Source organism: Cervus canadensis, chromosome 6 (assembly GCF_019320065.1).
Source record: "Cervus canadensis isolate Bull #8, Minnesota chromosome 6, ASM1932006v1, whole genome shotgun sequence".
Lineage (NCBI taxonomy): Eukaryota > Metazoa > Chordata > Mammalia > Artiodactyla > Cervidae > Cervus > Cervus canadensis.
In genome coordinates, this window is record NC_057391.1 from 80,413,483 (window position 1) to 80,440,513 (window position 27,031).

The 27,031-nt window shown below is 45.4% G+C and overlaps 3 protein-coding genes and 1 non-coding gene across 8 annotated transcripts in view; 1 reads left to right on the forward strand and 3 right to left on the reverse strand.

Annotated features, from left to right (window-relative positions):
- Positions 1 to 9,630: 9,630 nt before the first annotated feature.
- NPC2 (NPC intracellular cholesterol transporter 2) lies at positions 9,631 to 18,627 on the reverse strand. The gene is made up of 4 exons (XM_043472544.1): positions 18,364 to 18,627; positions 14,661 to 14,768; positions 12,926 to 13,098; positions 9,631 to 10,497 (listed from the first exon to the last, which is right to left on the reverse strand). The coding sequence occupies exons 1-4, from the start codon at positions 18,443 to 18,445 to the stop codon at positions 10,411 to 10,413; spliced, it is 450 nt and encodes a 149-aa protein (XP_043328479.1). The 5' UTR covers positions 18,446 to 18,627; the 3' UTR covers positions 9,631 to 10,410.
- LOC122444486 lies at positions 11,180 to 11,370 on the reverse strand. Its single transcript, XR_006270312.1, has one exon. It is a non-coding gene; the product is annotated as a U2 spliceosomal RNA (small nuclear RNA).
- A 213-nt stretch (positions 18,628 to 18,840) lies between the features above and the next one.
- Positions 18,841 to 20,722, forward strand: ISCA2 (iron-sulfur cluster assembly 2). 3 transcript variants are annotated; one of them, XM_043472551.1, is made up of 4 exons: positions 18,841 to 18,966; positions 19,296 to 19,401; positions 19,531 to 19,660; positions 20,085 to 20,722. In XM_043472551.1, exons 1-4 carry the CDS (start codon positions 18,875 to 18,877, stop codon positions 20,174 to 20,176), a joined length of 420 nt encoding a protein of 139 aa, XP_043328486.1. In that variant the 5' UTR covers positions 18,841 to 18,874; the 3' UTR covers positions 20,177 to 20,722. The 3 variants fall into 3 exon arrangements, with proteins under 3 accessions (XP_043328486.1, XP_043328483.1, XP_043328484.1); XM_043472548.1 differs by having other exon boundaries at positions 18,842 to 18,966; positions 19,531 to 19,646; XM_043472549.1 differs by having other exon boundaries at positions 18,844 to 18,966; positions 19,299 to 19,401; positions 19,531 to 19,646.
- Positions 20,723 to 25,085: 4,363 nt separating this feature from the next.
- Positions 25,086 to 27,031, reverse strand: part of LTBP2 (latent transforming growth factor beta binding protein 2) — a 106,123-nt gene continuing 104,177 nt past the window's right edge. For all 3 annotated transcript variants that reach the window (XM_043472546.1, XM_043472547.1, XM_043472545.1), the window contains exons 35-36: positions 26,833 to 26,982; positions 25,086 to 26,400 (exon numbers count right to left, since the gene is read on the reverse strand). In XM_043472546.1, the coding sequence (XP_043328481.1) occupies positions 26,255 to 26,400; positions 26,833 to 26,982 (296 nt within the window). In that variant the 3' untranslated portion in view covers positions 25,086 to 26,254. The remainder of the gene's footprint in view (positions 26,401 to 26,832; positions 26,983 to 27,031) is intronic.

Consider the following 27,031-nt stretch of genomic DNA (forward strand, 5'->3'; position numbering starts at 1 on the left):
GTTCAACACTTTATGCACAACTACTGCTGTGCTAGGTCTTCAAGGGAGGGGTGAGTGGTACAAAAATTTTAAAAAAATTTGCCTCGAAAGAGCAGGTTCTTCATGCATTTCTAGTATTATCTGATTTATAAAATTTCAATCATATGAAATTCTTTGGAATATAGTACTTTGAGGTATTAATGCTTTTCAGACTCTTTCACTGAACTACCACTACAGTCATAGCACTGACGTCTTTAAAATCTCATGACTTTTTATAATCACGTGGAATTTACCTTCCACTCTATATCAGTATTGGTTTTAATATAAAATGGTCTTCCTCCCCCTCATTCCTCAAGGTCTAGTTATAACTGAAGCCATAGGAAAATGGGACACTTCTCCTGTCTTTTGTACCCCAGCACATTATCTTACACCCAAGGGACACAGGTATCCTCCGAGAATCAGGGTAACGGCTCAATCCCTATCTGTTGATTCTCCCTCCTCCCCAGCCTACCTCCTAGGTCTGGCCCTGCCGGGGGTTCCAGACCCTCTATTTTTTCTGCCTTGGCTCTCCATTGCAACAAGCCCAGAGTCTCCTGGCTCTGGGACATCTTGCCCCTGGCTTACTTTCTTTCTGTGCCTCTCTCAGGGGAGGCTCCCTGTTCAGTACCTGTCCTTGTTTTTACATTTTATATTGTTTTTGGTTTTGGACACACAGTCATTCAGGCTCAAGGCAAATAGTGGCAAAAATGTCATCAATCATTTCATTAATTAATTCTTTCAAAAAATATGTATTGGCCACCTGCTGCTTAGACGAAGTGCTGAATATGGTGATGAAAAAATAGAAGTATTTTCTACCCTGGTGGTGGTTACAAGTCATTGGGAGAGACGACATTAATCAACTAATCCTATCAGTATGTAGTTGTGAGCTGTGCCAGGAAGGAAGGAAATGAGGGGTTATAAGAACAATAGAGCAAAGTAGGGACTTGATCTGATCCAGGTGAGGTGGTCCCAGAAGGCGTCCTTGAGAAAGAGACGTTCCAGCATAAATGGGGAGGATGAGTAAGAGTTAGCTAAACGACAGCTAACTAAATGAGGGGGGGCATTCCAGTCAGCGGGAACAGCATGTGTAAGAGTCCCGTGGCTAGGGGAGGGGAGCACAGCCAACTTGAGGAACTGAAAGAAGACCAGTGTGGCCAGAGCATAGTCAGAGAAAAGAGAAGTGGGTCAGATGGGGGCCAGAATTCTAAAATCCAAATCACTAATTTTAGCTGGAGATACATACATATACACTGGATACACAGTCAGGACATAACCAAACATGCTTATTTAGTTCCAGAATAAACAAAGGAGGGGGAACTTTAAGTTAAAACAAATTCACCAAGACCAGAAGTTCAGGAGAAGGTAAATTCACTAAAATAAATATTAAAAAAGAAAAACAAAAACACCCTCAGAAGACAAAGGGTAGGGTCATGTTTGTTGAATGAAGGAAGGATAAACGATGGATGAATAAAGACCTGCTACTGCATTAAGTGAAGTCAGTCGTGTCCGACGCTTTGCGATCCCATGGACTGTAGTCTACCAGGCTTCTCTGTCCATGGGATTTTCCAGGCAAGAGTACTGGAGTGGGTTGCCATTTCCTTCTCCAGGGGATCTTCCTGATCCAGGGATCGAACCCAGGTCTCCTGCATTGCAGGCAGACGCTTTACCCTCTGAGCCACCAGGGAAGCTACTGCATTCAGTTCAGTTCAGTCGTTCAGTCATGTCCGACTCTTTGCGACCCCATGAATCGCAGCACACCAGGCCTCCCTGTCCATCACCAACTCCCAGAGTCTACTCAAACTCATGTCCATTGAGTCAGTGATGCCATCCAGCCATCTCATCCTCTGTCATCCCCTTCTCCTCCTGCCCCCAATCCCTCCCAGCATCAGGGTCTTTTCCAATGAGTCAAACTCTTCACATGAAGTGGCCAAAGTATTGGAGTTTCAGCTTTAACATCAGTCCTTCCAATGAACACCCAGGACTGATCTCCTTTAGGATGGACTGGTTGGATCTCCTTGCAGTCCAAGGGACTCTCAAGAGTCCTCACCAACACCACAGTTCAAAAGCATCAATTTTTTGGCGCTCAGCTTTCTGAGGAGCAACTTTCTGATGTCCAGCTCTCACATCCATACATGACCACTGGAAAAATCATAGGTTTTTAGGTCATAACTTTCCTTCCAAGGAGTAAGTGTCCTTTAATTTCATGGCTGCAGTCACCACCTGCAGTGATTTTGGAGCCCAAAAAATAAAATCTGTCACTGTTTCCACCGTTTCCCCATCTATTTCCCATGAAGTGATGGGACCAGATGCCATGATCTTAGTTTTCTGAATGTTGAGCTTTAAGCCAACTTTTTCACTCTCCTCTTTCACTTTCATCAGGAGGCTTTTTAGTTCCTCTTCACTTTCTGCCATAAGGGTGGTGTCATCTGCATGTCTGAGGTTATTGATATTTCTCCCAGCAATCTTGATTTCAGGTTGTGCTTCTTCCAGCCCAGTGTTTCTCATGATGTACTCTGCATTTAAGTTAAATAAGCAGGGTGACAATATACAGCCTTGACGTACTCCTTTTCCTATTTGGAACCAGTCTGTTGTTCCATGTCCAGTTCTAACTGTTGCTTCCTGACCTGCATACTTGTTTCTCAAGAGGCAGGTCAGGTGGTCTGGTATTCCCATCTCTTGAAGAATTTTCCACAGTTTATTGTGATCCACACAGTCAAAGGCTTTGGCATAGTCAATAAAGCAAAAATAGATGTTTTTCTGGAACTCTCTTGCTCTTTCGATGATCCAGCGGATGTTGACAATTTGATCTCTGGTTCCTCTGCCTTTTCTAAAGCCAGCTTGAACATCTAGAAGTTCACGGTTCACGTGTTGCTGAATCCTGGCTTGGAGAATTTTGAGCATTACTTTACTAGCGTGTGAGATGAGTGCAATTGTCACCTCCATTTGCAGATATGCTCTCAGCAGAAGCCTGACCTGGCTCTGCCTCTTTCAGGCCAAAATCACCTGCAGTGCTCTTCCCTCTGGATGCCATGGCTTGCTGCACCTGTGACAGTCACGGCATGGTCCTGCTGTATGGCCTTGATGGGTTGCCGCTTGCCTCTACCACTAGACTCACAGCTCCTTGAAGGCAGAGACCTGGCCCTTCTCATTTTTTTACCCCCAGGGAACAGCAGAGTGGCTGGCACACAACAGGTGCTCCTTGCTTGAAGGAGTGCACAGTGTCGTCTCATATAAATTCCACAAGGGGATCAGGGTAATGAAAGTGAGCAGTTGCCTAAGCCATCCATACCCTCAGGACTAAGTGCAAATATTTCCAGAGCACCATCTGCCTTAGTCAACTGGTTTGGTAGCAAAATCTTAAACTTGTTCTTAGAATGATCAAATCCAAGACCTTGTTTTCTGTGGGTGTATCCAGCTCATCAAGTCAATAGATACTAAGCAGAAAAATCCACAGGATGAATTGCCAGTCATCTCCACTAGCCCATGGTATTCCTAGAGTCTTTCCTCCTACATCCATCCCACCGTCGCCCTCCCTTCCCCAGCGCTTTCTTTACCTACCTTGAAAGGAAATGCTTTTCAGCAGCCACAGGCTAGGAGATGCTCTGGACAGCTCTGTGGGCCTCGTTCCCATCCAGCCAAGCCCTGGCAAGCTCTGGAGGGAAGCGGAGGGGCTGCAGAGATTCAGTGAACCAGAGAGGGGAGAGTTGGATAAGCCAGATCCGTTTTTTCCAGAACTCTCAGAGGCAACATGATACAACACGCAGCTACAGAGGAGGCATCGTGACCCAGACCGGGGTGGGGGGGTGAGCAGCCAAGAGCAGCTGGGAGGTTGGGGGAACAGAACTGAAGACAGACAACCGGCAGGAGGGGAGGCAGGGAGCCAAGGCCAGGGAACCTGCGGGCTGGAGACAAACCAGTATTGCCAATGAGCCCTGGACACGGATGACGGCTGGCTTCCACAAAATGGGAGCCTGAGTCCTGCTCTAGAGCCACTCACTCAGGATCGGGTGCTACCGTGCCCTTCTTCGGGAGAATGAAACCAAATCAACTGTTTCTCTTCCCAGCCTTTTGGAGACCAAGGTGACTGGAGGGTTAAACGGTCAGATTCAAAACCTAAAGAATCAATACGTTTGTTTTCCACATTAAAACAATTTGCTAAATGGGAATTCCCTGGTGGTCCAGTGGTTAGGGGCTCAGCGCTTTCACTGTGGTGACCCAAGTCAAATTAATCCGTGACTGGGGAACTAAGATGCTGCAAGCCGTGTAGAGGGACAAAATAAATAAATAAAAATTGCTAAATAACTGCTGAGTGCTGAGTTTTCAGCATTTACTTAAAGAGGAAACGGCAGTCTCAATTCTCAAGATGTTTACAGTTTAGTAGAAAAGTAAGCTGACACACAAAAAACTACACGTAAAAAAACAATGTGGTTAAGTGTTATAAAAAGAGGATTAGAATCTGCCTTCATGAAGCCAAACCACAGGAGGCCATGAGGAGGCCCCTGGTCTTGAATGGCACCTGAGATGAAATCTGGAAGACAAAGCCATGGCAAATGCCTGTGATTCTAGGCCCCTGAGCAGTTTCCATGGTGCAACCTTCCTTTCTTATCTAGGAGAATAATAATCTAGTCCTTATCAGAGCCAGAGCCAGGCACTTTGATGAGCCCTCTGACACACCACCTCGGGTCATCATGAGATCATCATCATCATCACGTTCAGGGGGGTCTGCTTAATCTCCTGTTTTACAGCTGAGGAAACTGAGGCCGTGTGCTGTGCTGTTCTTAGTCACTCAGTCGTGTCCGACTCTTGCAACCCCATGGACTGTAGCCCGCCAGGCTCCTCTGTCCATGGAATGCTCCAGGCAAGAATACTGGAGTGGGTAGCCATTTCCTTCTCCAGGAGATCTTCCCAACCTAGGGAATCAAACCTGGGTCTCCTGCATTGCAGGCAGACTCTTCACCCTCTGAGCCACCAGGGAAGCCCTATCTGAAATGGTCTCTAAATCAAAGACTTTGCCTGTAATCTCTGTCCTAAGCCCCTCGGGACTCCAGGAATTGTCCTTGCTCTCACAGGTGTGACCAGCCTGCATCCGCTGGCCCGAGGTGCTTGAGCTTCCTTTCAGTGTCTCAATGAATCATAAGCTGTTAGTTCCGACAGAGACTTTAGAGGTTATCTAGCCCAATCCCTTCCATTTTTACATTACACATTGACAGTAATTAATGGCAGAGCCACTAGGATGTTTTGTCTTTCAGTAAAAGGTCAGCTTACCACTAAACACTAAAAGCTGTTTCCCTTGCTTGCAAAACCCAGAAAAGAATCTCATAACTGTTGTGTTCATTTCCTGAAAACCTCTCTGAAAACCCACTTTTAAAGATTTTACTCCACCTGCAGTACTGCTTTTTGTGGTAGAGGCCTGTGGGTAGGGAAGGGGGTGGAGAGCAGAGGGATGCATTTCTCTAAGGCAGAGAACAGACGTCCTGCTTCCTCACCTGGAACCCCCAGCATCTCTGCCATATTCACAGCCAGCAGCCATCCATTTTGTGTGCCAGGCTCCTTATCAGCTTGACCCATTGACAGGCAGAGCTAAGCTCATCCTTTCACCTGCTGGCTGCTTATCTGGGACACATGATGTGTGAACAGCCTGCCAGGCAGAAAGGGGCCAGGACTTTTCCTTTCAGGGCCCCAGCAGATGAGAGGAGCAGTGCTGAAGGGCTGGCTCTGCCCTCAGGGTCTCATGCCTTTGCTCTCCATTTAGAATGGCCAACAGCTGCACTCTTCTGGCACCATGGGGCAAGGAGCAGACAGCAGGCGGGGAATGCCTACAGCAAGTGGGAGACGCCACTGCTCCTCTTTGGCCCCAGTCATAAGGAGCCAGCCAGGCCTGCTCATCACTTTGCTCACCTTCTCCAAGGACCCTCAAAACACCTCTGCAGCCCATCTCCTGGGCCCCATCTCTACCCCCCTCCACTCCTTTGTAGGAACCAAACCTCTTGTTGGGAAAGGATGGTAGGTTCCCATAGCAATGGGCCTTTTAGCTGTTTCCATGGCAACCAACACCCAGACCATTTAGTTGCTAGTCAACTGACAGCTGTAAGTGAATAGGATTCAGTTTAGAATCAGAGGGATAGGCCAGAGGAGTCTCTTCGTAGAAGAAAGCACAACCACCCAAAAATGACTCAACTCTTCTAAAGACTTTTTAGGTAACATCCATGGAGATCCAGCACAACTTTCTACCGGCGGTCACATGAGACTGCTTCTCCAGTTCCCAACACACTCTCTCTCTCTCTCTCTCTCTCTCTCTCTCTCTCTCCTCAACTGAGTATCTCAGGCCTTTAAATCCCCCAAGTTCTATATCCTATTATGTCTCCTTCCCAAGGACCCTTGGGGACATCCTCCAAGACATTTTTTACACATAACCCTTTCCTCTGTGTCAGTGCTCTTCCTATGTACCATGACCCTGTCCTCATGCTAACCCGGTCATTTAAGCAATATTTGCTTTTCAGATTGTCTGATGTGAATGGCTAATCCAGATCATCATCCCCTAGCCCAGACCTCACCTATGGCGAGTCACTTTCTTATGTCTGTGGGTGTTCCTAGAGCACAGACTGTTTTACCAACCTTTGCAAGGCATGATTAAGATCAATCTGCTTCTTTTTAAAAGTCAACTAAAATTTCAAAACCAAACATACGAGATTAGAAATTACTCCATGCTCATTACTTTTCATTACCCTGAAAATTTGACTAAATGCCAGGCCTCCCACCTAATACTCTTCCAAACTGGGGATACTAGGTATTGAATTCCCTTTATTCCATAAGCAGGAGTTCCCATCATGGTTTGTTTTTTATTCTCTTGGGCTCCAAAATCACTGCGGATGGTGACTGCATCCATAAAATTAAAAGACACTTGCTCCTCAGAAGAAAAACTATGACCAACCAAGACAGCATATTAAAAAGCAGAGACATTACTTTGCTGACAAAGGTCCATCTAGTCAAAGCTATGGTTTTTCTAGTAGTCTTGTATGGATGTGAGAGTTGGACTATAAAGAAAGCTGAGCACTGAAGAATTGAGGCTTTTGAACTGTGGTGTTGAAGTAGACTCTTGAGAGTCCCTTGGACTGCAAGGAGATCCAACCAGTCCATCCTAAAGGAGATCAGTCCTGGGTGTTCATTGGAAGGACTGATGCTGAAGCTGAGGCTCCAATACTTTGGCCACCTGATGTGAAGAACTGACTCATTGGAGAAGATCCTGATGCTGGGAAAGAATGAAGGCAGGAGGAGAAGGGGATGACAGAAGATGAGACGGTTGGATGGCATCACTGACTCAATGGACATGAGTTTGAGTAAACTCTGGGAGTTGGTGATGGACAGGGAGGCCTGGCGTGCTGCAGTCCGTGGGGTCGCAAAGAGTCAGACATGACTGAGCCGCTGAACTGAACTGAATTTCATTTATTTTTGACTGTGCTGGGTCTTCATTGCTGCTCAGGCTTTTCTCTACTTGCAGCGAGTGGGGCTACTCTCTAATTGTGGCGTGTGGGCTTCTCATTGTGGTGGGTTCTCTTGTGGAGCACAGGCTCTCGGGCACAGAGGCTTCAGTAGCTGTGGCTTGCAGGCTCTAGAACAGTCTCAATAGTGGTGGCTCATGTGCTTAGTTGCTCCAAAGAATGTGGGATCTTCCCCTATCAGAGACTGAACTCCTGTTTCCTGCTTTACCAGGGGATTCTTTTTCACTGCACCACCAGGGAAGCCCCACCATCATATTTTTTTGTTCACTGGAGTCTGGGGTTTCTCTACCCTGGAATTCATGCAGAGGAGTTGTCTAAGCCTCCATGGCTTGCTCAGTGGACTAGAAAAGTGAGAGCATCATTGGAAACAGCGTGACCTTTTTGAGGGGGACGCCTATGAGCCCTCTGTATGGAAGATGACCTTTCAAACTAATCCCCCCACGGGAGCCCTACTCAACTCTCTGCTGCAGGCTGCATGTATCCTCACAACGGCCAGTAAACAGTTCTAAGCTGCTGCGTGACCCTTCTGCTCTGACTGAAGGATATACACTAGTGGAACTGCTTTTCTTCTGTCTTCTTTCAACGTGAGGACAGAAGTATAAAATGCAGGGCAGGGAGCTGTTAGCCTCAAAGGAGCCCGATGACATGAGAGTCTTCAGGGAAGGAGAGGGAGCAGATACACAGGACAACTGAGCTTTTCTCGTGTACAGAGGATTGCCTCGTCTTTGAGGGGACATGTCATCACACAGCAGATTGAACCTTCTGATTTTCCGGCTCTCCCTAGATGAGGGACAGTGCCTATGTCTCTTGGAATAGCAGCCGATATTTCCTGATTGTACACTATGTGTCAGGGTCATTCTAATGTTTTATATGTAACATCTCATTTAATTCTCACAGCTTTACTGTTATTATATCTAGTTAACCCATAAGGAAACTGAAGTGCACAAAGGTTAAGGGATTTTAAGATCCTACTGGTAATCCTTGGCTCCTGGGTGGGTCAGATGGCAAAGAATCCACCTGCATCGCAGGAGACCTGGGTTTAATCCCTGGTTTGGGAAGATCCCCTGGAAGAGGGCATGGCAACCCACTCCAGTATTCTTGCCTGGAGAATCTCCATGGACAGAGGAGCCTGGCAGGCTACAGTCCATGGGGTCGCAAAGAGTCAGACACAACTGAGCGACTAAGCACATCCTGGTAATCCTACTGACTGATGAAGCCGGGATCCAACTACCAGCAGTCTGAAGCCACAGCACCTTTGGAATCCATTTAAGTCTGATAAGCCCAGGGTCCAGCACAGGAAGACAGAGTGGGCTGTCCCTTTAGGCACAATGTGATAGAATACACAGAACATCCTAGTTAGAGTACGATTGAATGGCTCTAGGAATTAACTTGGAAATCTTGGCTGCTGATAACCTTATTCCCAATGTATGGCTGTCCTCTTGTGGTTTTCCTGGGAAACTCACAAGCCGAAGAAATCTAGAAAAAATAGGATGAACAGAACCAGACTAAATGATTTATTTACTGCCTAAGCACTCCAGACTAAAAAAGATGACCTTCGAAGGGCCACATTACCCGACTCCTTTGTGAATGGGGTTGTAGCCCCTCTGACAGCTAAAAGCTGATAGACAGTACATTGACTTAAAACAGCAAACTATATGCCCATGATTGTACTTGTACTTCAAGAGCAGGACACTCCAAGATTTAAATAATTCAGCCAGTACTTGCTGCAACTTCACATTTCATCTTAAAGCTTCTAGACTTTCTCCATGGCAGGAGGTTCCTGAAGATTACTATGCTTATGCCAACTTATAACTTCTTACGTCCCGCTCCCACCCCAAATTCAGTTCCCTTGACCTTGCAGATGCTGCTATTCCACTAGGGGATGCTTGCCTTCCCTGTTTCTTTCAAGCACCCTTGGTGGTATAAGATTGTGCAAAGTGAAGCAAATAAGGTCATTTTATGTCAGACAGAGAGGTGAGTCCTGTGTGAAAGGGAGAAACAGCAGTTTCTGAAAGTCATGTCTCTACTGTACTCGGGGACCACGGGACTGGATGTTCACCTCCCATGGATCTGGGGTAACACACTGGGTAAAAGAAGTTGTCCACAGCCCAAATGCAGAAGAAGATTGCCAAGTGTTTGTTTATTCAAAGAGACATGCATAAAGAGGTCACAAGTTAGTATTGTCAAAAAAAAAAAAAAAAAATCAAAACACCTGCTAATCAAATGCTGCAATTAATGAAAACGACCTAAGTCAGAAAAGGAGACATGAGCTAACTGCAGAGAAATTTCGGTGACGCCCCTGCAGAGCAAGTCATGGCTGGAGAAACAGTTGGAGCTAGTGGTGAGGAGGCTCACTGGCCGGATGCACTGAGCTCAACGAGGCACATGAAGACAAGGAACTTGCAGGTGTGATCCCAGGTAGACGGATGTGGTTTGGAACCCAGCCTCTGCTGCAAGGGCCGGCAGCCCTAGGGCAAGTTATCCAGTCCCCCCAAGCAGCTTCATTCAGGTTCTGTCTGGTGACACCCTCCTTATTCCAAAAGCAAAACAAGACAAAAAAATCCAAACCAAAAACAAAACCCACCAAAACCAACAAAAAACCTCCGAAACCTAAAGACAACTGAATCAATCCCTGCAGTCTCACTTTCTCTCAGAAAGAAAAGTTGGATAAGTCTCACTTATCCAACCCTTTTACAAAGGATAATTCAAGGGAGACAGTTCCAAGCTCTCAGGAACAGGGTCTTAGATGCTTTTGGAGGTTGAGAGGCATAAAACGGTAGTCTCGAAGTTCCTTTCATCTTATGGCACTGATTGAGTTTAGATTTGATTTCTCCTCCCCTCCCTCCACCCGTGCTCTCTCACCCCCAGATGGACATATTGGCACTGAGCAGCTCTAGGCTTCAACCTCTATTGGGATCTCCCAGCAGAAGAAACGTTGGTCTTTGTCATCCGTAAGTTCCCACTGTACCACCACTTTTATCTGGAAAAAGAAAAAAAATCAAGAATGAAATGAAACTAGGACCTCACCTCAATCCAAAATGGGTTAAACTATGAATTTTAACTATGAATCCTAGACAGAAATTATAACAAACTGGCTATTCCTCATACTTTTCTTCTTAAATCATGTCATCACGAAGGCTGTTTGGGTGGGATGCAGGCACAGCCTGTGTCCTTAAGCTTAGAAGGGTAAACCAAGCTACACCTTGGACTTAGTGTTAGTAGTACCACATCCTAGTCTAGTTAGCTTCTTAAATACAATTTATAAAGCATTCTTTTTCCTCTTAGATCAATGATACATAAATGAAGGCACCCATGACAAAGAATTTTAAAGTTAAACAATTTCACATGCATTTTGACAACATGATCCAGCTTCTCCCAACTTTAACTATGAAGAGCAGAGAGTAAATAGTTCAATTCCTAGATCTCAGGAAACTTACTTATTAGTTGAAAAGAGAAATGTCAAAGCACAAAGGATGTCCAAAGAAGTTTAGGGTTGTATGAATACTTTCAGGGACAATGACCTTTGTGGCAATATAGCTTTGATTAATGTCCTTAAGCCATTTTTTGACATTATACCCATAGAGATCTCTGCCTTGACTGGTTACACTAGGAGCTGTCTCCTAATTTTTTTTTTTTTTTTAATTTCCCCCAAGGCCGGGGGAAAGGGGTGCACTGTTTCTGGAAGTACTGCAATACCAGGTCGATGAGTGGAGTGGATGGAGCAAGCTCCTATTCCAACTTCCTGCTCCAAAAATTCATTTAATATATTGTCCTAGGATAGAGAATGTATAAGATATTAAACTGATAAGAACAGATACTATACTTGATCCTAGCCAAAAGGCCGAGAAGCGATCCTTCTAATTCTTAATAGATCACTGGCACCTTGGCCAGTTCCTTCTTATGTGGACCTTAGCTTACTTGCTTTTAGTTACAACCTCTCTTTTATACTCAAAATGTTTCTTCAGAATGCAACATTTGGATAACAGTGATACCCAGCTTTGAAACTTGTTTGGTAAGTTTTTCAAGACTAGTACACATTAACTACTGTTTCACTTACTGCACACATTAACATAGTTTGAGTTGGTTTTCAAATGAAATGTCACTTAAGCCCTGCAGAGCAACAGAACAAAAACAAACAAAAAACAAATGATATGTCGCTGAACAATAACTACCATATATTAAGTGCCTACTCTGTATTGGGTCCTAACTAGACTTGATTTAAGTTACTGAGGCTCAAATATGCCCATGATTACATGGCTGGTCTGCAAATTAATCTACAAATCTGTCCCTGGCCTTTAGCACCTCTGATATCTCTCAAACACAGACTCCTTAGGGGCTTCCTTAGTGGCTCGGATGGTAAAGAATCTGCCTGCAGTGTGGGGAGACCTGTGTTTAATCCCTGGGTTGGGAAGATCCTCTGGAGGAGGGCATGGCAGCCCACTCCAGTACTCTTGCCTGGAGAATCCGATGGACAGAGGAGCCTGGCGGGCTGCAGTCCATGGGGTCGCCAAGAGTCGGACGCAGCTTAGTGACTAAGCACACATGCATGGTAAGCACAGACTCCCTAATTTGAGTCTTTTTAGAATGTTCTTTAATTACTGTCTGTTTCTACGGAAAAAATGGCCAGATTGCTCCTGGTTTGACTCTATCTCCTTTGAAGAAACGCAGCTCTTTCTCTTCATTGAAAAGAGTAGTCCCTTTATTTCCTCCATTCTTACCAAAATTCATAATCGTTAACACAGGCCCATTCTAGCAGGCTCTATCTCATGTACTCCGCAGATGAAGAGGCAGGTGTAGCAGTGTGAGTCAGAGGTGAGGGTGGGGGTGGGGTGGAGGAGAGAAAGCAGAGAGGAAAAAGCTACCACTCTGCTATGGACCTCACACATGACTGCTCTCTTGTTAAGAGATTAATGGAGAGACCAGGTTTTTCTGGTGACAGTGTGACGACTACTTGAAATCTTGAACTATCTGATACCTAGCCAAAATTTTGTAGGGTTTCCCTGGTTGGCTCAGTGGTAAAGAATCTGCCTGCCTATACAGGAGGCATGAGTTCAAGCCCTGGAGAGGGAAGGATCCCCTGGAGAAGGAACTGGAAACCCACTCCAGTATTCTTGCCTAGAGAATTCCATGGACAGAGGAGCTTGGCAGGCTACAGTCCATGGGGTCAGAAAGAGCTGGATACGACTGAGTGACTAACACTCTCACTTTTCAACCTTTAGGCAAGAGACAAAGAACGAAGGGACACAGTGAGAACTGCACCGCACGATTCCCATACTCTTTTCCCTTAGGCATTCGCTTCTTCCTCACAGAGATGAAGGATTCTTGTTCTAATCTTTTCTTCCTGCCCCCTCTCCTCCGTTTCCAAACTAGTCACAGGACTCAGTGTTCTCAACCACAGTGTCACTTACAGAGGGATATTCACTCTTCACAGGTAGTTTGTTCACGTAGTTATAGGTCTTATTTTTTTCGATGGGGCATGTGATTCCAGACTTACAACCATCAGACTCAGGAATGGGAAAGGGAACTGGGATGCCCATCACAATGCCATGTACCACAGCCTTGCTACCTTGAGACTGAGTATCTAAGAGGGAAAAAAAAAAAGAGAATCAGATGGGGAAGGAAACAGCCTATTTCCAAACTTAAAATAAAGAATTCAGACATAGTCTCAAGCAATGGCATTGCTGTGATGGTAAACCAAAGTATGTACCTCTTAATTCCTAGGGTCTACTCTCTTTGCAGTTATACTTAGTACTTCTGTGAATGCTATGCAGAGAGTAATCACTCAGAAACTTGAAAAATTCCTGAATTATACAAAAATAAAAATAATCAGTGGGGGCTGTTTTCTTTGCTCTTAACCCCACCTTGCTCTTCATTGCCTTTCAGTTTCTTAGAAGAATCAGAGCTACCTGGATAAATAACCTTATGGAACAAGCTAACTGATTTTTGGCAGTCAACTTTCTGTTTACTATCTGCATCAGATTCTGTCAAAGTGTATTGTGCATCTTAAAGACTGTGGTCTCTGAATTCTCACATACCCTGTCCTAAGGATTCCAATAACAATTAAGAATAAAGTGGAGAGACAATACAGAAAGAGGGACTAGAAGTCTCCACAGGAATGCCATGGCCTGTAACAGGGGCGAAAGCAGTAACTCTTTAGAAACTGTAAGAGAAAGGTACATTTCCTGCTCACCTTTACCCTCCAAATCAAAAGGCAGGAGGAATAAACGTAATAAAATCAGGGAAACTGGAGTTATGAGCTATTAGATTCTTCTGGGGATCCAGAGTATTGGCTCTGTTTCTGTCTCCCAGCTGGGAATTACTTTTGTTGAGAAGATACATTTCTGGTTTAGAACAATAGAGGGGATGGGGTATTTATCCAAGAGAGATGACAACTCTAGGACTTAGAGCTGTCTTTGGGCTTATGAACAAGAGATGATAGGAACTCTGAGATTTTTTTTATTAGTCTGTCTAGTTCCATAGGATAGAAAATGAGGGGAAGATTCAGGGCAGTTGCCCTTTTTAGAAGTAGAGATTTTACATTTGTCCAGATTCCTGGGAAACTGAAGGAGATGAATAAATATGAAATAAACAAGTTTCAATAACATTTCTTCAAGTTGAAGAAGAAAGCTTGGACTTCTTGGTTGTTTCTTGGGTCAAGAGTAAGTTCCCAAACCTTACAGAGGCTAAATATTAATTGCTCCTATATTTTCAGGCAGAATATAGACTTAACAACTGGAAGATATATTGCTTGAAATAACATTCTGGAAGAGTTCTAAGGTCTACAGAGTTGGGGTTGGTACTAACACTCTGCAGTCTGCAGCTAAAGAGTTGACATTCCCATGAAATCTGCTGTGTAATATGGACCACAATAAGACAAGCTGTCTTCTATGACCTGTGAACACATGGAAATCCCCTTTGCTTAAAGGGAGTCTGGCAACTATGGACTCCAAGAAACAGGCATGGGAGACCCAGTATGAGAAGGGTGTGTAAAAGCATGGTGAATCCTAGCTTTGTCCACTGAGAGGGAGGTCACAGAATTCCTGACTGCAATTCCCTCCTCCTCACATTCCCACGCTCACTCCAATTCTTAGATTGATGTCACACTTTAAGATGAATTTGAAGGTAAAAAACACTTTTACTTACTACTGGTGAACGTAACATTGACACTATAAGACTGTCCTTTGTGCAGTTTGCAGGGCTGGGTGGGACATGGGCTCACATTCACTTCCTTTATAACTCCGACCCCAGAACCTGCAAAAGAAGAACAATTTGTTTGGATGGGGGGAAAGCAAATCACCTCGGCAGTCTCCTACCTCATGGGACGGTGCTCTGTCTTCCCAATGAGACCACTGGGACCAGCAGGGTGGTAAGAAACTGCTCATATTTGACAGGTGGAGGGGAATTAAGGAAATGATCGCGTATACACAGCCAGCTCCCCTACTCTACAAGCTGGGAGGGCTCCACCAGGGAAAACCATCCCCACACCTCCATCCATCCTGACACAGGATCTGAAAGTGGCACACACAGCTTAAGTGATGACTCAAGTCACATAGCTACTGTTTCCACTTGGGGTCTAAGGCTACTGTTTCCAGTTGTAAACTTGAGACTGGCTACTCTCTTAACTGTCCTTCCCACTCCCACCCACCCCTGGTCTTTCAATCCTGCCCTGGTGGCTATCCAACTCATGATCTCTGAGCTTTGAATACTGCTACCAATGAGAACAGTTTCAAGCACACATTTGAGATACCCAGAGCAGAGGGGTACACTCTACTCTGGAACCCATGTTCTTCAAAATAAGTGGTTGGAGGCAGGGAGTGTGCCTTTTTTCCCCCCGCCAGTCTAAATAAGGACAAAAATACTCTGAAGAAAAGTTAAGCACAAATCTTTAAGAATCTTCTTACTTCATCCAGGCCCCTGAAACCATACAGCTGAATGGGAGAGAACAGAAGTAAAAACTGGGTAAGTTTAAGCTCCACCACTCATACACCATTGCTGAGAACTAGACTCCAGGATCCGACACCTGGCTGTGAAATCTCACCCGCTCCATCAAGTATTGTGGAAACTTAAGGCAAGATACTTAGCCTCCCTGGGGCTAATAACAGTACCTACCTCAGAGAGTAGGTGAGCTAATACATTATAACTCTTAATAAGTGCTTAGAACATAGTACTGCTATACAGGTATTCACCATTACTATCATTATACTGGGGCAATTCCCAGGTGGCTCGAGTTCTAAAGAATCCACCTGCCAAGGCAGGAAACACAAGAGACATGGGTTTCATCCCTGGGTCAGGAAGATCCCCTGAAGGAGGAAACGGCAACCTACTCCAGTCTTCTTGCCTGGAAAATCCAATGAACAGAGGAGCCTGATGGGCTACAGCTCATGGGGTCACAGAGTTGGACACAACTGAGAGTGAACACACACACACACACATCATCATCATCACCATCATACTGGGATTTAGTCCACGAATTCAATCTAGAGCAGCTGCTCCTGGGTGGGTTAGCAAGTTCCCCTTTGACACAAAAGGTGAGCCTCCCACCTCAAATTTACTTTGTGGGTAGAAATTCTGGATCTAGACAATAGAACGGACTGTCTCAAAAGTACAGTGTATGAAGACAAAGAAAATGGCAGGTTGAGAGCACATTATCTTGGGTGAAACAGTTTCCTTCTTTTGACTAACACTCCTCCAGCTAGTTCTGTAAACTATACTTTGCTGTCCCCTATCCCAACTTGCTTCTCCATCATGGCAAAGTCCTCAAAACATAAATACAAGATTCTTTTCTCTAAGGACTCTCTTCCACTCTGTCCTATCTTTTAGGACCAGAAAAAAAAAAAAAAAATCGGGAACCTTAATCAACAAATTATTAAAAAACCAGTGCTTATGCTGAAGCTTTCAACTTCTAGTTTCTATCAAGGCTGGCTCACATGATCTAGCAGGTACTGAGTATCCTCAGTACCCTCTACTGATCTAGAGGGTAGTACTTAGCTACTTCATTCAGTTTTGCTTTTTTTTTTTCTTTTTGTTGACAAGAGGTTCTTGGATTTCCAGTGTCAACAGAGCAAATTTCTCAGTCCTAACCCTCAAAAATTGCAAAACTAGTTTGCTCAGCCCCATTTTTGACTTGAGGAAATACCACTTTAGGAGAAAGGAGGCAGAGTGGGACTCAAAAAACCTCTTGATGTGGGCACTGAAGTTTTTACATTGTATTTCCCAATTCAAAAGTAAATTGCAAGTCTGTCAGTGAAACTCTCCTTCCCTTAAGAAGTTCTTGCCATAGGTGTCCACCTGGTTTTTTCACAGGAGCAGACCAATCTCAGGATTGTTTCCTTAGGTTTTTTTTTTTTTTTTTTAATGTTAATGCTACTGTTGAAACCCAAAGTGACTCACAAACACCCACTAGTTTCCTACTGCTTACTAGCTGTAAGAACTTGGGCAAGTTACTTTATGTGCTGGTTTCAGACTGCAAGAGTTGAATGAGTTGATAAAGCTAACATAGTGTCTTCATCTAAAGTTGGCCACTAAGTTTAGTGGAGGGAAAGGCAGTAATGTGAGGTGATAATAACATCTTTCAAATGCCAGTCTCGTAGTTCAGTGGAACAGCATTTGTTAAGCATTAATAGGCCAGCAATTTTTATTCCTTGATCACTCCTAGCCCTAGCCCCCAATTCTGCTCTTGCCTCAACATGAATTTTGAAAATATAGTGGAAAGAGTATTTATTCCCTCATTTACTTTTCCAACAAATATTTATTGTGCAGTTACTATCATCTGGGCACTGGATGTAAAGAAGCACATTTATTCTGGTTGTCATTATGCCGTGTAATTGGGTGAGTTACTTAACCTCTCTGAAATTCAATGATTGACTATATGAGTGTGTGTGTGCTCAGTCATGTCTAACTCTTTGCGGCCTCATGGACTGTAGCCCGTGAGTCTCCTCTGTCCATGGGACTTCCCACACAAGAATATTGGAAGGGGTTGCCATTTCCTCCTCCAGAGGATCTTCCAGACTCAGGGATCAAACCTCCTCTCTTGCATCTCCTGCATTGGCAAGTGAGTTATTTACCACTAGTGCCACTTGGAATGCCCATGATTGATTATAGGATCTCCAAGTTTTCTTCCAGCTCACAAATCTTATAAAGTAAGTTTCATTTCTCTTACACTTATCATTACACTTCTCCACTTCAGAAAAGCTCTGCTCAAACATTTAATTTGGATAGATTTGACTGAAGGAACTCACAGTTTCTACCCCGTTGTATTTCTCATCAAAGATTCCAACCACAGCTGCAAGAGAGGGTTATGCATCACAAGTTGCGACCAGAAACAAGAGTTTTATAAATAGGAGGAGAAAACTGGAAAGAATTATGAGTGCCACAGCCCCGAAGGAAGCCCTAAAGGAATAGCTCATGAAAGGAGAATTGACTTTTGACGTCTCATCAAAAGGGAAATATAAAAGAAAAGCAAAAGGAGGGGGGAGGGAGCGGGCACCCAAGACACAAGGCAGAAATAAAGAGAAGTTTTGTACCGCACCCCTGACGCCCCAAGCGGCACGTGAACCTTCGGCTGTTTGCCCTACAAACTTTAGGAAACTTCAGCAAAAAGCCCACCTCCAGGAATGTGCTGGGACCCAAACATGGGTTCATGAGATAAAGTTGTGAAAGTCGGGTTTTATCCAGGCCAGCACCTTGTCCCCTACCCCAACCGACTCCAGCCCACTCCACGAAGGGTCCGAGGCTGAGCCTGGCTGCTCGCAGGACCCGCCAAACCCAGCCCAGCAGTCTTAGCATCAGATTCTGTCAGGGGCTCCCGCAAAGGGCGCGGGAACTTCGGACTGGCCCCGGGGCTCACCGCAGTCCTTGAATTTCACCGGCTCGGCCAGGGCGGAGGCACTGAGTGCCAGGAACAGGAACGCGACGGCCAAGAAACGCATCACTGCTAAGGCTCCAAGCTCAAGGAAGGGAGAACCAGCTGTCTCGGTCACAAGATAAAAGTCTTCAGGGATGGGCCGGGCCGGGGGAGGAGCCCAGTCAGGCGACCGGTCACTGGCCAGCTGGGCCGAGGCCGGGCCGAGGCCTGCCCGCGCCCCGCCCCCGGGTCCACGGAGCCAGACAAGAGGTCCGGGACTCTTGCAAACTCCTCCCATCCGCTCCGCTCCGCCGCGGGGCAAGCGGGATCCATCTTCATCCGGCACGCCTCCTCTCGCCTGGGCTTTGTGGGTGCGTCCCCGCTTCCGCATTGGGAGCATTTCTAGCCAATTAAATCCCTTCTCCTTCCTCATCTCCCAATAGATGTGCTTAGGGGCGGGGTTTCCGTGGATCCCGCCTCCCAAAGCCCAGGCGCAGAAGGCGATTGGGGCAATATGAGGGGGCGGAACTTGCGGAAGAAAATGGCGGCCGTCCGAGGGCTAACAGCTGTGGCCCTGAGAGTTGTGACTCCCTGGCCTAGGAGCAGGTAACCAAGCCTAGAAAAGCACCTGGTTAGCGCCTCCAGGACTCGAGCGAAACTAAGGCTCGCGGGGGAGGTGAAGGTTTGGCCTGAGGCTGTCCAGGTGGGGGGACTTCAGGTTTGGCGTGAGGCTGTCCAGGTGGAGGGACTTCAGGTTTGGGGTTGAGGCTGTACAGGTGGAGGGACTTTGTTTGGGGGTGAGGCTGTCCAGGCGGGGGGACTTCAGGTTTGGCGTGGGGCTGTCCAGGCGGGGGGACTTCAGGTTTGGCGTGGGGCTCTCCAGGTGGAGCGCTCTAGGTGTTCTGCTCCCAGGCTCACCCTCCTCCCTTGCGCAGCAGGCTCCTCGCGGCCTCCCGCGGACCCCGGGCGCTTCGGGAAGTGTCGTCCTCTAGCCCAGAAGCTGGCGAAGGACAGATCCATCTCACCGACAGCTGCGTCCAGGTGAGAGGCCGGTCGCGGGGCAGGGGTGGCGGGCGAGGACCGGGAGTGGGGGGTTGGGGGGACTTCCCTTTGGCCCACCCTTCTTTCTCTCCTTGCCTGGCATTCTTGACCCTCCTTCCTGCATTTCAGAGGCTTCTGGAAATCACCGAAGGGTCTGAATTCCTCAGGCTGGAGGTGGAGGGAGGTGGATGCTCCGGATTCCAGTACAAATTTTCACTGGATACAGTTATCAACCCCGACGACAGGCAAGGAGAAAGGGGTGGGTCCTCCGAGAATGTGCAGGAGGGATAAAAGTGTCTCCAATTTAAGGTGCACTTTTATTCCACATTTAAAACTTTTGCTAAGGATAGCATCACAGCACCCTTCTCACACAGTGGGGATGCAATGAAGATTTGTTGCCTTGATTCAGAATAACTAAGTCACAGGAGGAAAATTGGCCTGAGTCCATAGGGTCATTGGTAGAGAGTCAGGCTGGGGTAGAAAGTTTCCAGGCCTAAATTTCTAAACATTTCCCAGTATTCTTTCCATTGAATCTTTTTGCCTCAGAAAATCATCACATGTTAGAGGTCGTAAGGGAAGCCTCCTGTGTATTTTAGAAAACAGGATGGGCATCTCTGGGCTCAGAGGGTGTTATGTTTGTGGTGTTTATGATGTTCATTAATGCCTTCCTCCCCTCTTTTCAGGGTGTTTGAGAAGGGTGGGGCAAGAGTGGTGGTTGACTCTGATAGCTTGGCCTTCGTCAAAGGGGCCCATGTGGACTTCAGCCAAGAACTGATCCGAAGCTCATTTCAAGTGTTGAACAATCCTCAAGCGCAGCAAGGTTGCTCTTGTGGATCATCCTTCTCTGTCAAACTTTGATGTGATGACAAGTGACCTGGAGATTGCTATCATCTGACTGATCTGAGGAACCTGGGATTAGAACAATTCTAGACGTTTCCTTTCCATCATGACCCTCTCTCAATTTTATTTTCTCTTAATCCAGGATGTTGTTTCACCACTATTTTCAGAATGTGAAACTTTTACTCTTTATTTAATTTCTCCTACACAGTTGTAAGGCCAAGCCTGTGGATGCTGTTACCTAAGATTTAGTAACTGGTTCAAACCAGTATCATCTGTAGAGCCTCCAAGGTTCCAGGAGTTACTTCTCTGGCCTTCAGAGCTACTTGTACACGTGTGTATAGCTAGGTATAAAACCTTCGTTTTAAAGAAAGTCCTTATTTACTTGTGTTGTGGAGCAGAATCACAGATTGCATAGCTTGAACACTGTGTTACTAGACCAGAAAGGATGAGACAGCCAAGTGAAATGTTATCTTTTTGTTTTGCTATTTATTTATTTATTAATTACTTACTTTTATTGAGTATAGTTGATTTGCAGTATTGTGCCAATCTCTGCTCTACAGCAGAGTGACTGAGTTATATACATGTATACTTTCCTTTTTATTTTCTCTTCCATTATGGTTTATCACAGGATATTGAATATAGTTCCCCTGTGCTATACAGTAGGGCCTTCTTGTTTGAAATGTTATCTTTTTCATCTCACCCTTCCTTAATGTGCTAGTTTACTTACCATTATTTTCTATGCAGCCCATTCTTCACTTCCCATTTGTTATAGCAGATACATTTTCTTCTCATACTTAGGGATGTGTTAGAGTCACAAAACCAATAACCCATCACCCAGAAAAACTTGGACCTAAACCTCACTGATACTTGAATCGTAAGTTTGAAAATAAGCTCCATACTCCATATTCACACAAGACATTTCGAGATTCGTTGCTAATTTAGTGACTGAATCTTTTAGAATATGTTGCTTTATTTATCTTATGGTGTAAAATGTTTCTGGTCTCATTGCATAGCTGGAAGTTGTCCCTTTGTTGATATAGATAATAGATACTTGGGGTTTTTTTTTTTTTTCCAGTTTGAGCTATAAAATGCCATTTAAATTTGAATTTTAGACAAACAGCAAATAATTTTTAGTATAAGTGTGGCTCTGTGAATACTAAAAATTATTTGTTGTTTATCTGAAATTCAGATTTAATTGGGTATCCTGTATTTTTATTTGTTAAATTTGGTAACCTTACTTTAGAGTCTCTGAAAAAAGAGCTTTTTAGCCACAAATTCCAATGAATTTTAAAGTACTTGTTTGGGTATAGTACTTAAATAGGCTAAGGAGCTAGAAACAACCATAGTATGTATGTGATAGTGTTGGGGCGGCCAGAACTGCATGGCAACAGACAACTAAAGGGAAAGATAAAAAGCACCACAACGACAAATGATTAATGAATGCTAACGTTGGGGAAACCACAACCAAGTTGATTCTGTAAGGATTACTGGTTAACTCATCTTTTCTTCGAGAGCCTGAAAGTTCATATCAGCAAATTTGCATTCTGGAATGGATTGAAACTTTTCTGGACTTAATTAAGGTCATTCAATAAAAGAATTATCCATAAGAAAAATAGAAATACAGAATCTGAGACAGAAACTTACTTACATTTTCAATATGGGAAAACCTAGGACTTAGAACAAACCTATCGTGTGTGTGCAGTGTATTCAGACACAAAAGGTCACTCAGAAACCTGAGCAGGTTTTTTCCTTACCAAATTGCCATGGAAAAAGTCAGAAAGCAGTGTGTGGAAGCATCTGTGTGTGAACTTTACTAAGCCGTTGAAAGTGGCTGCCAATACCTGGGCCTAATAAGGTTTTCAGCACAAGACTAAGTCCTTTCATCCTCTTTGAGAAGAGATTTTGTTACATTTTAAGTGTTAAACCTCTTCTCTGATATTTTTGTGGGTTATTGATATGATGAGCTTAACACAAACATAATAGCTTTCATTATTCAATAAACCATTAAGTTCCAGTGGTCAGTTAGGCAAGAACAGGATCTCTTCCAAAGACTATGTATAAATACCTCCTATGAATGGAAGAATTGAATTTTGTGTTTAGCAAAAGTGGGTTTGGGAGAAATCAGCTTACTTCATCATACTGGGAAAGCTTCATAGGGAAGCCTGAGGTGGTGACAAGAAGTCTCCATTGGAGGATGGTGATGTAGAAATTTTAAGAACACAGGGCATGAAGAGATGATGGCATCAAGGGGACAGTGGACAGTTGGCTTGGAGTAAACTGTAAGTGATGGTAAAATAGGTTTAGGGTCTTCTGCAGGCCTTTCTGACCAGATGCCCTCTTCCTGGCAGGCTGTAAAAGCCTGCAGACTTTTAACAAGTTTTGTTCACTGTGCAGTTCATTTAGGTAAACGTTATAATTTTTGAGGATCAGTTGGAAGATTTTTTGCCTCCCCATTACTTTGAGGGGAGATTATCAAGACCCCATTTATTGCAGAATTGGTTTTATTTACCTTCATAAGCTAGTGATCCCTGGGGCAGCATGCCCCACCGTTGTAGCCAAACAATTGTGCAAGAACTGAAGGCACGGGACCCTCCCTCTATTTTATGTTGTGAGTCTTTATGTTGTTGGCTGTTAACTATAGGTGTCCCACCTGCCTTTAGTCTCTGTGTGGGAATGTTGACCAGTTACAGGGTGTTCAGGGATAAGAGATTAGGAAGGACTACTAAAGTAAGTGTCCAAGAAGATACTCTTCTTTCTCTTTCTTCTGAGAATAGCGCCCCATTCTTTTGGTCTTTCATTGTAAAGCATAAGAGTAGGGTCAGAATTTGGCTGGAACATCCTATATAGAGAAGTGGGCAGCACTGATCATCAGTGCTGGGAGGGGGTAGCCCTCCCCTGAACTCGGGTCTTGAACTGACACCCTGCAGTGGGCAGGGTCTAAGTATCCTTGCGACATGGCCTTGCATGTGTGTCTCAAAAACAGGAAACTTCTCCACTTTTTTAGGTATCTAGCATTGATGTTTATGATTGCCTTTTTAAATCCCTGTTTGCCATTTCTCCAGAGAAATGCCACCAGGATGTTTAAAGGAAATTTGATTTAAGAAGTGTTGAAAGTTATCATCTGGCTTTAATGGTAAAACATAGTTAGATAAATATATAAAGAGAGGGAACATTTAAGCAGTCTATGTCCAGCAGCTGTATTTAAAAATATTTTATTTTTGAATAGGTAAGACACAGTACAAAATTTGAAAAAACACAAATGGGGATACAGTGAAGAGTCTCCCAGTCCTGTGCGCATCCACCTGTTGCCCTTCCCGTCAACTACCATTGTTTCTAAGAATTTACCCCACAGATATAACCCCATAGATACAATGTGAAATAACATATGCACAGGAATATTCATCGTAGCATTATTTATAATAGCAAAAGATAGGAAACAATGGAAACACCCATTAATAGGCTGATTAAATAAATTATGATTTGTCTATTCAATGGGGAAGTACACAGTTATAAAATAGACTGAGGCAGTCCTTTATGTGCAAGTATGTATGACGTGGAAAAAAGCAGAAAAGTGCAGAACAGCACGCATAGTGTGCTATTAATATTTGTGTTTCTAACACAAGGAAATATGTGTACAAGCACTGAAACATCCCTGGAAGGGTGACAGGAGGGTGGGGTTGGGGAGGTAGGGCCGTGGGAGCAGCAGTGAGAAGATGCAGTGCCCGAAGGGTGTACTGAGGAACGGTGAGTTCTCTGAAACGGGAGGTGTGAGGTGGAGTGGCGGAGATGAGGTTGGCTCACACCCACTCCTCTTCTCCCTCTCTTTAGACAAATAGCAATAGCAGCATACGCTTCACTTTGCTCTGCAACCTTCTTCCCTTAGTCTGTTTTGGATATCTTATCCAGGCGTTTAGAGCACCCGCCCCCCCCCCCCATTTTTTTTTTCTTTTTGGGGCTCCATGGCAATGCATTGTTTCTAACCTTTTGCTGTTACAAATAATGCTAAAATAAATAACCCCTTACATACGTCATTTTACATTTGGTGAGGCTATATCTGAAGGTTAAATTTAAATTCCGAGAAGTGGAATGACTGATTTAAAGAGGAAGTGCTTTTATAATTTTGAAAGACATTGCCATCCTCTTCAGAAGTTGTATCAGAATATACTCCTGTCAGCTATGTGTGTGAGTGTATCTCTTTCCCATAGATGCTTGCCAATTAAGAGTTTTAACAAACATTAAAATTTTTACCAATTTAATAGTTTAAAAAATTGTCTCCGTATAGTTTTCACTTGCATTTATTTTTATTATGAATGAAGGTCAGAATATTTTCATATGTTTAAGAACTATATATTTTTGTCTGCTGAAAACATATCAACTGGTGTAGTGACCTAGAGCAGATTATTTAAGCTTTGTAAGTCCAAGTTCCCCATCTGTAAATTGGGAATCAAAATAGTAAGTAGGATTGCTGGATGATTAAATGAAATTTGTGAACAGCGTTCAACACAGGCCTGGCACATAGCAAGCATTCAATAAGTTATCATGTGATGGCTGACAATCAGAGCAGCATGTAGGACAGGACAGATTCAATTAAGAAAAGAGGATTCATCTCCACATCTTCAGGCACATGGAGCCTTGTTCATTTACATTGCCATTCATCAGAGAAATGCAAAGTCAGATCTTGCCTTGACTTAGAAGGGGAAAGAAACTTCTGTTGAAACCCAGTCATGTTGGCAGAGCTGGTGAGGGGGTAAGCACAGTCTCATCTCTAACGTTCAGACTCAGTCAATGTTTAATTTGGTTTAATTTGAAATTTGGTTTAATATGAAATAAAAACAAAACCAGAATAGCCCAGAAATGCACATTTCTTTATTCCACCGTGGTTCTAAACTCCCAGCTAGCCCAGGCTGGAGTGAGTCTCTACTTGTGAACTCAGTGGGATGCCAGCCAGCCATCGTATGAAGGGGAAAGAGGGCAGACGCCTCTGAGTAGAGAGGAAACAACACAGGGAACCTGGCTTCTCCTCAACAGGATTACACTGTATTTCAGAAGCTAGAAAATAGACCTCTTTATTTTTAGCACATCCAACTGGTGTCCACAAAAGGAGAGCCCAGGAGAGACTTGTGTCCTGTAAGAAGCAGTATGTATTTAATAGAGGTCTCGGGGCAGCCCTTGCTGTGGTGCAGAGGAGCTATCGCTGGGTAGACTGGTTATTTACCTGAAGCTACTGATTATTTTCTTTAGATCTGTGTAAAGCGTGGTGCCCCCTTTCTCATCAACTCCCCGTATTTTTTTTTTTTTTAATATTGTCCTATTGCTGCTCTCTCAGGCTCCTTACTCCCCTTCATGTGCATCTCTTACTAGCAAGCTAGTATCAGTCTTGCTTCTCTGAGATGAGGGCATCTTCTGCCCCTCTCCAGGGCCACTGAACTGGCAACAGGGTGGAGACGTGGCTAAATCTGGCCCATACCAGACAGGCTGAGTGGTGCCGATCACTCCCCAAACTCCTCCCCCGCGCCCCGCCCCATCCTTTTTCACTGGACAGATTCTGAAGGGCCATCACAGGGCAGATGCGGCCTCCGATCCAGCTGTAGAAGCATCAGGATGATACGTGGATCGTGTCTGGAGAAGGGGTATGTGCAGTGTGAGGCCGAAGGACCTTGCACGTTTGCACAGCCTGAGGGGCTGGGTTGAGGGCCGTCCTTTGATCAGCATCCCATGGCAAGGCCAGGACAGATGGTAGACTGGGCCTCGTGGCCAGTGGTTGAAGCATTAAAGCACTTGGTGGTGTTTGAGCCAAGCAAGGGCATGGCGGTGTGGAGGCCGTGACAGAAGTTCACGTAGCAAGAGCCGAAGCTGAGGGAGATGAAAAGCAGGCGAGGCTGGCTTGGAGCTGGACCGCAGGGCCTCCGGCCGGTGTCTTCATAGCGTCTCCCCAGCTAGGAAAACTTCCTCAAGGCCCCGCCTGCGACCAGGGCCCATTTCCAGGTAACTGCCCACACTCGACCCGTCTCTGCTACTCCTTGGCGGTGCAGTGTGGGGGGCCTGCCTCAGCCACATAACCCGGGAGGCAGTGGCAGCGGTAGGAGCCCTCCGTGTTCTCGCAGTGACCATGGACACAGAGCGCAGCAGGCCCGTTCAGGTCATCACACTCATTCACATCTAAGAGGGGGAGAGGGAGGAGAGAGCTGTAGGGAGCCCACGCGCCTCTGGCCTGCTGCCCCGGTGCCCCTCCAGCCAGCAAGCCCCGAGCCCGTGCCCTGCAGCGGAATCGTCCGTGGGGCAGTAAAGGATGCCCCGAAGGAAGCGACTCACGGACACAAAGCCAGCGGGCGTGAGCCCACACTGTGACCGTGCTGTCTTGCCCCTGCCTAGGAACCTCCATGGAAAGGGCTTTCTAATCACAGCGATAGACCTTCGGAGCTCTCACCACCTGGCCTGGTGCCCGGCAGGCCCGCTAGGGGGCAGCAGTGGGTCTGCCACCTAGGTGGTCAGGCGTCCCTAAGTGAGCAGTGGGCCAGTCTGACTATTCCACATGGAGCCAGCAGGGCCGTCCTGCCCCCCGGGCATTGGCACTCTTGATTCCAGACCTACCCACACAGGCCATGTGGGCCGTGTCCAGCTGGAAGCCCTCGAAGCAGTCACAGGTGTAGCCCTCGCGCACGCGCACACAGCGGCCGTTCTCACAGCCGTTCAGGATGCCGCACTCCTCGGCCTGGAGCCCTTCGAAGCCGGCCTGGTGCTCTGGGAGGAGGGAGTCAGAGAGCCAAGGGGGCTGAGGTCTCGTACCCCA

What these genes read in the sequence shown, in the direction of transcription:
- NPC2 (XM_043472544.1), bottom strand. Translation starts at nt 18,445, where the DNA reads ATGCGTTTCTTGGCCGTCGCGTTCCTGTTCCTGGCACTCAGTGCCTCC. An exon ending in GGTGAAATTCAAGGACTGCG is followed by an intron (nt 14,769 to 18,363) that starts GTGAGCCCCGGG and finishes CTTCTTTTGCAG; the next exon opens with GTTCTGGGGTCGGAGTTATA. An exon ending in CAATGTTACGTTCACCAGTA is followed by an intron (nt 13,099 to 14,660) that starts GTAAGTAAAAGT and finishes TTTCCCTCTTAG; the next exon opens with ATACTCAGTCTCAAGGTAGC.
- ISCA2 (XM_043472548.1), top strand. Translation starts at nt 18,875, where the DNA reads ATGAGGGGGCGGAACTTGCGGAAGAAAATGGCGGCCGTCCGAGGGCTA. An exon ending in TCACCGACAGCTGCGTCCAG is followed by an intron (nt 19,402 to 19,530) that starts GTGAGAGGCCGG and finishes CCTGCATTTCAG; the next exon opens with AGGCTTCTGGAAATCACCGA. An exon ending in GTTATCAACCCCGACGACAG is followed by an intron (nt 19,647 to 20,084) that starts GCAAGGAGAAAG and finishes CCCTCTTTTCAG; the next exon opens with GGTGTTTGAGAAGGGTGGGG.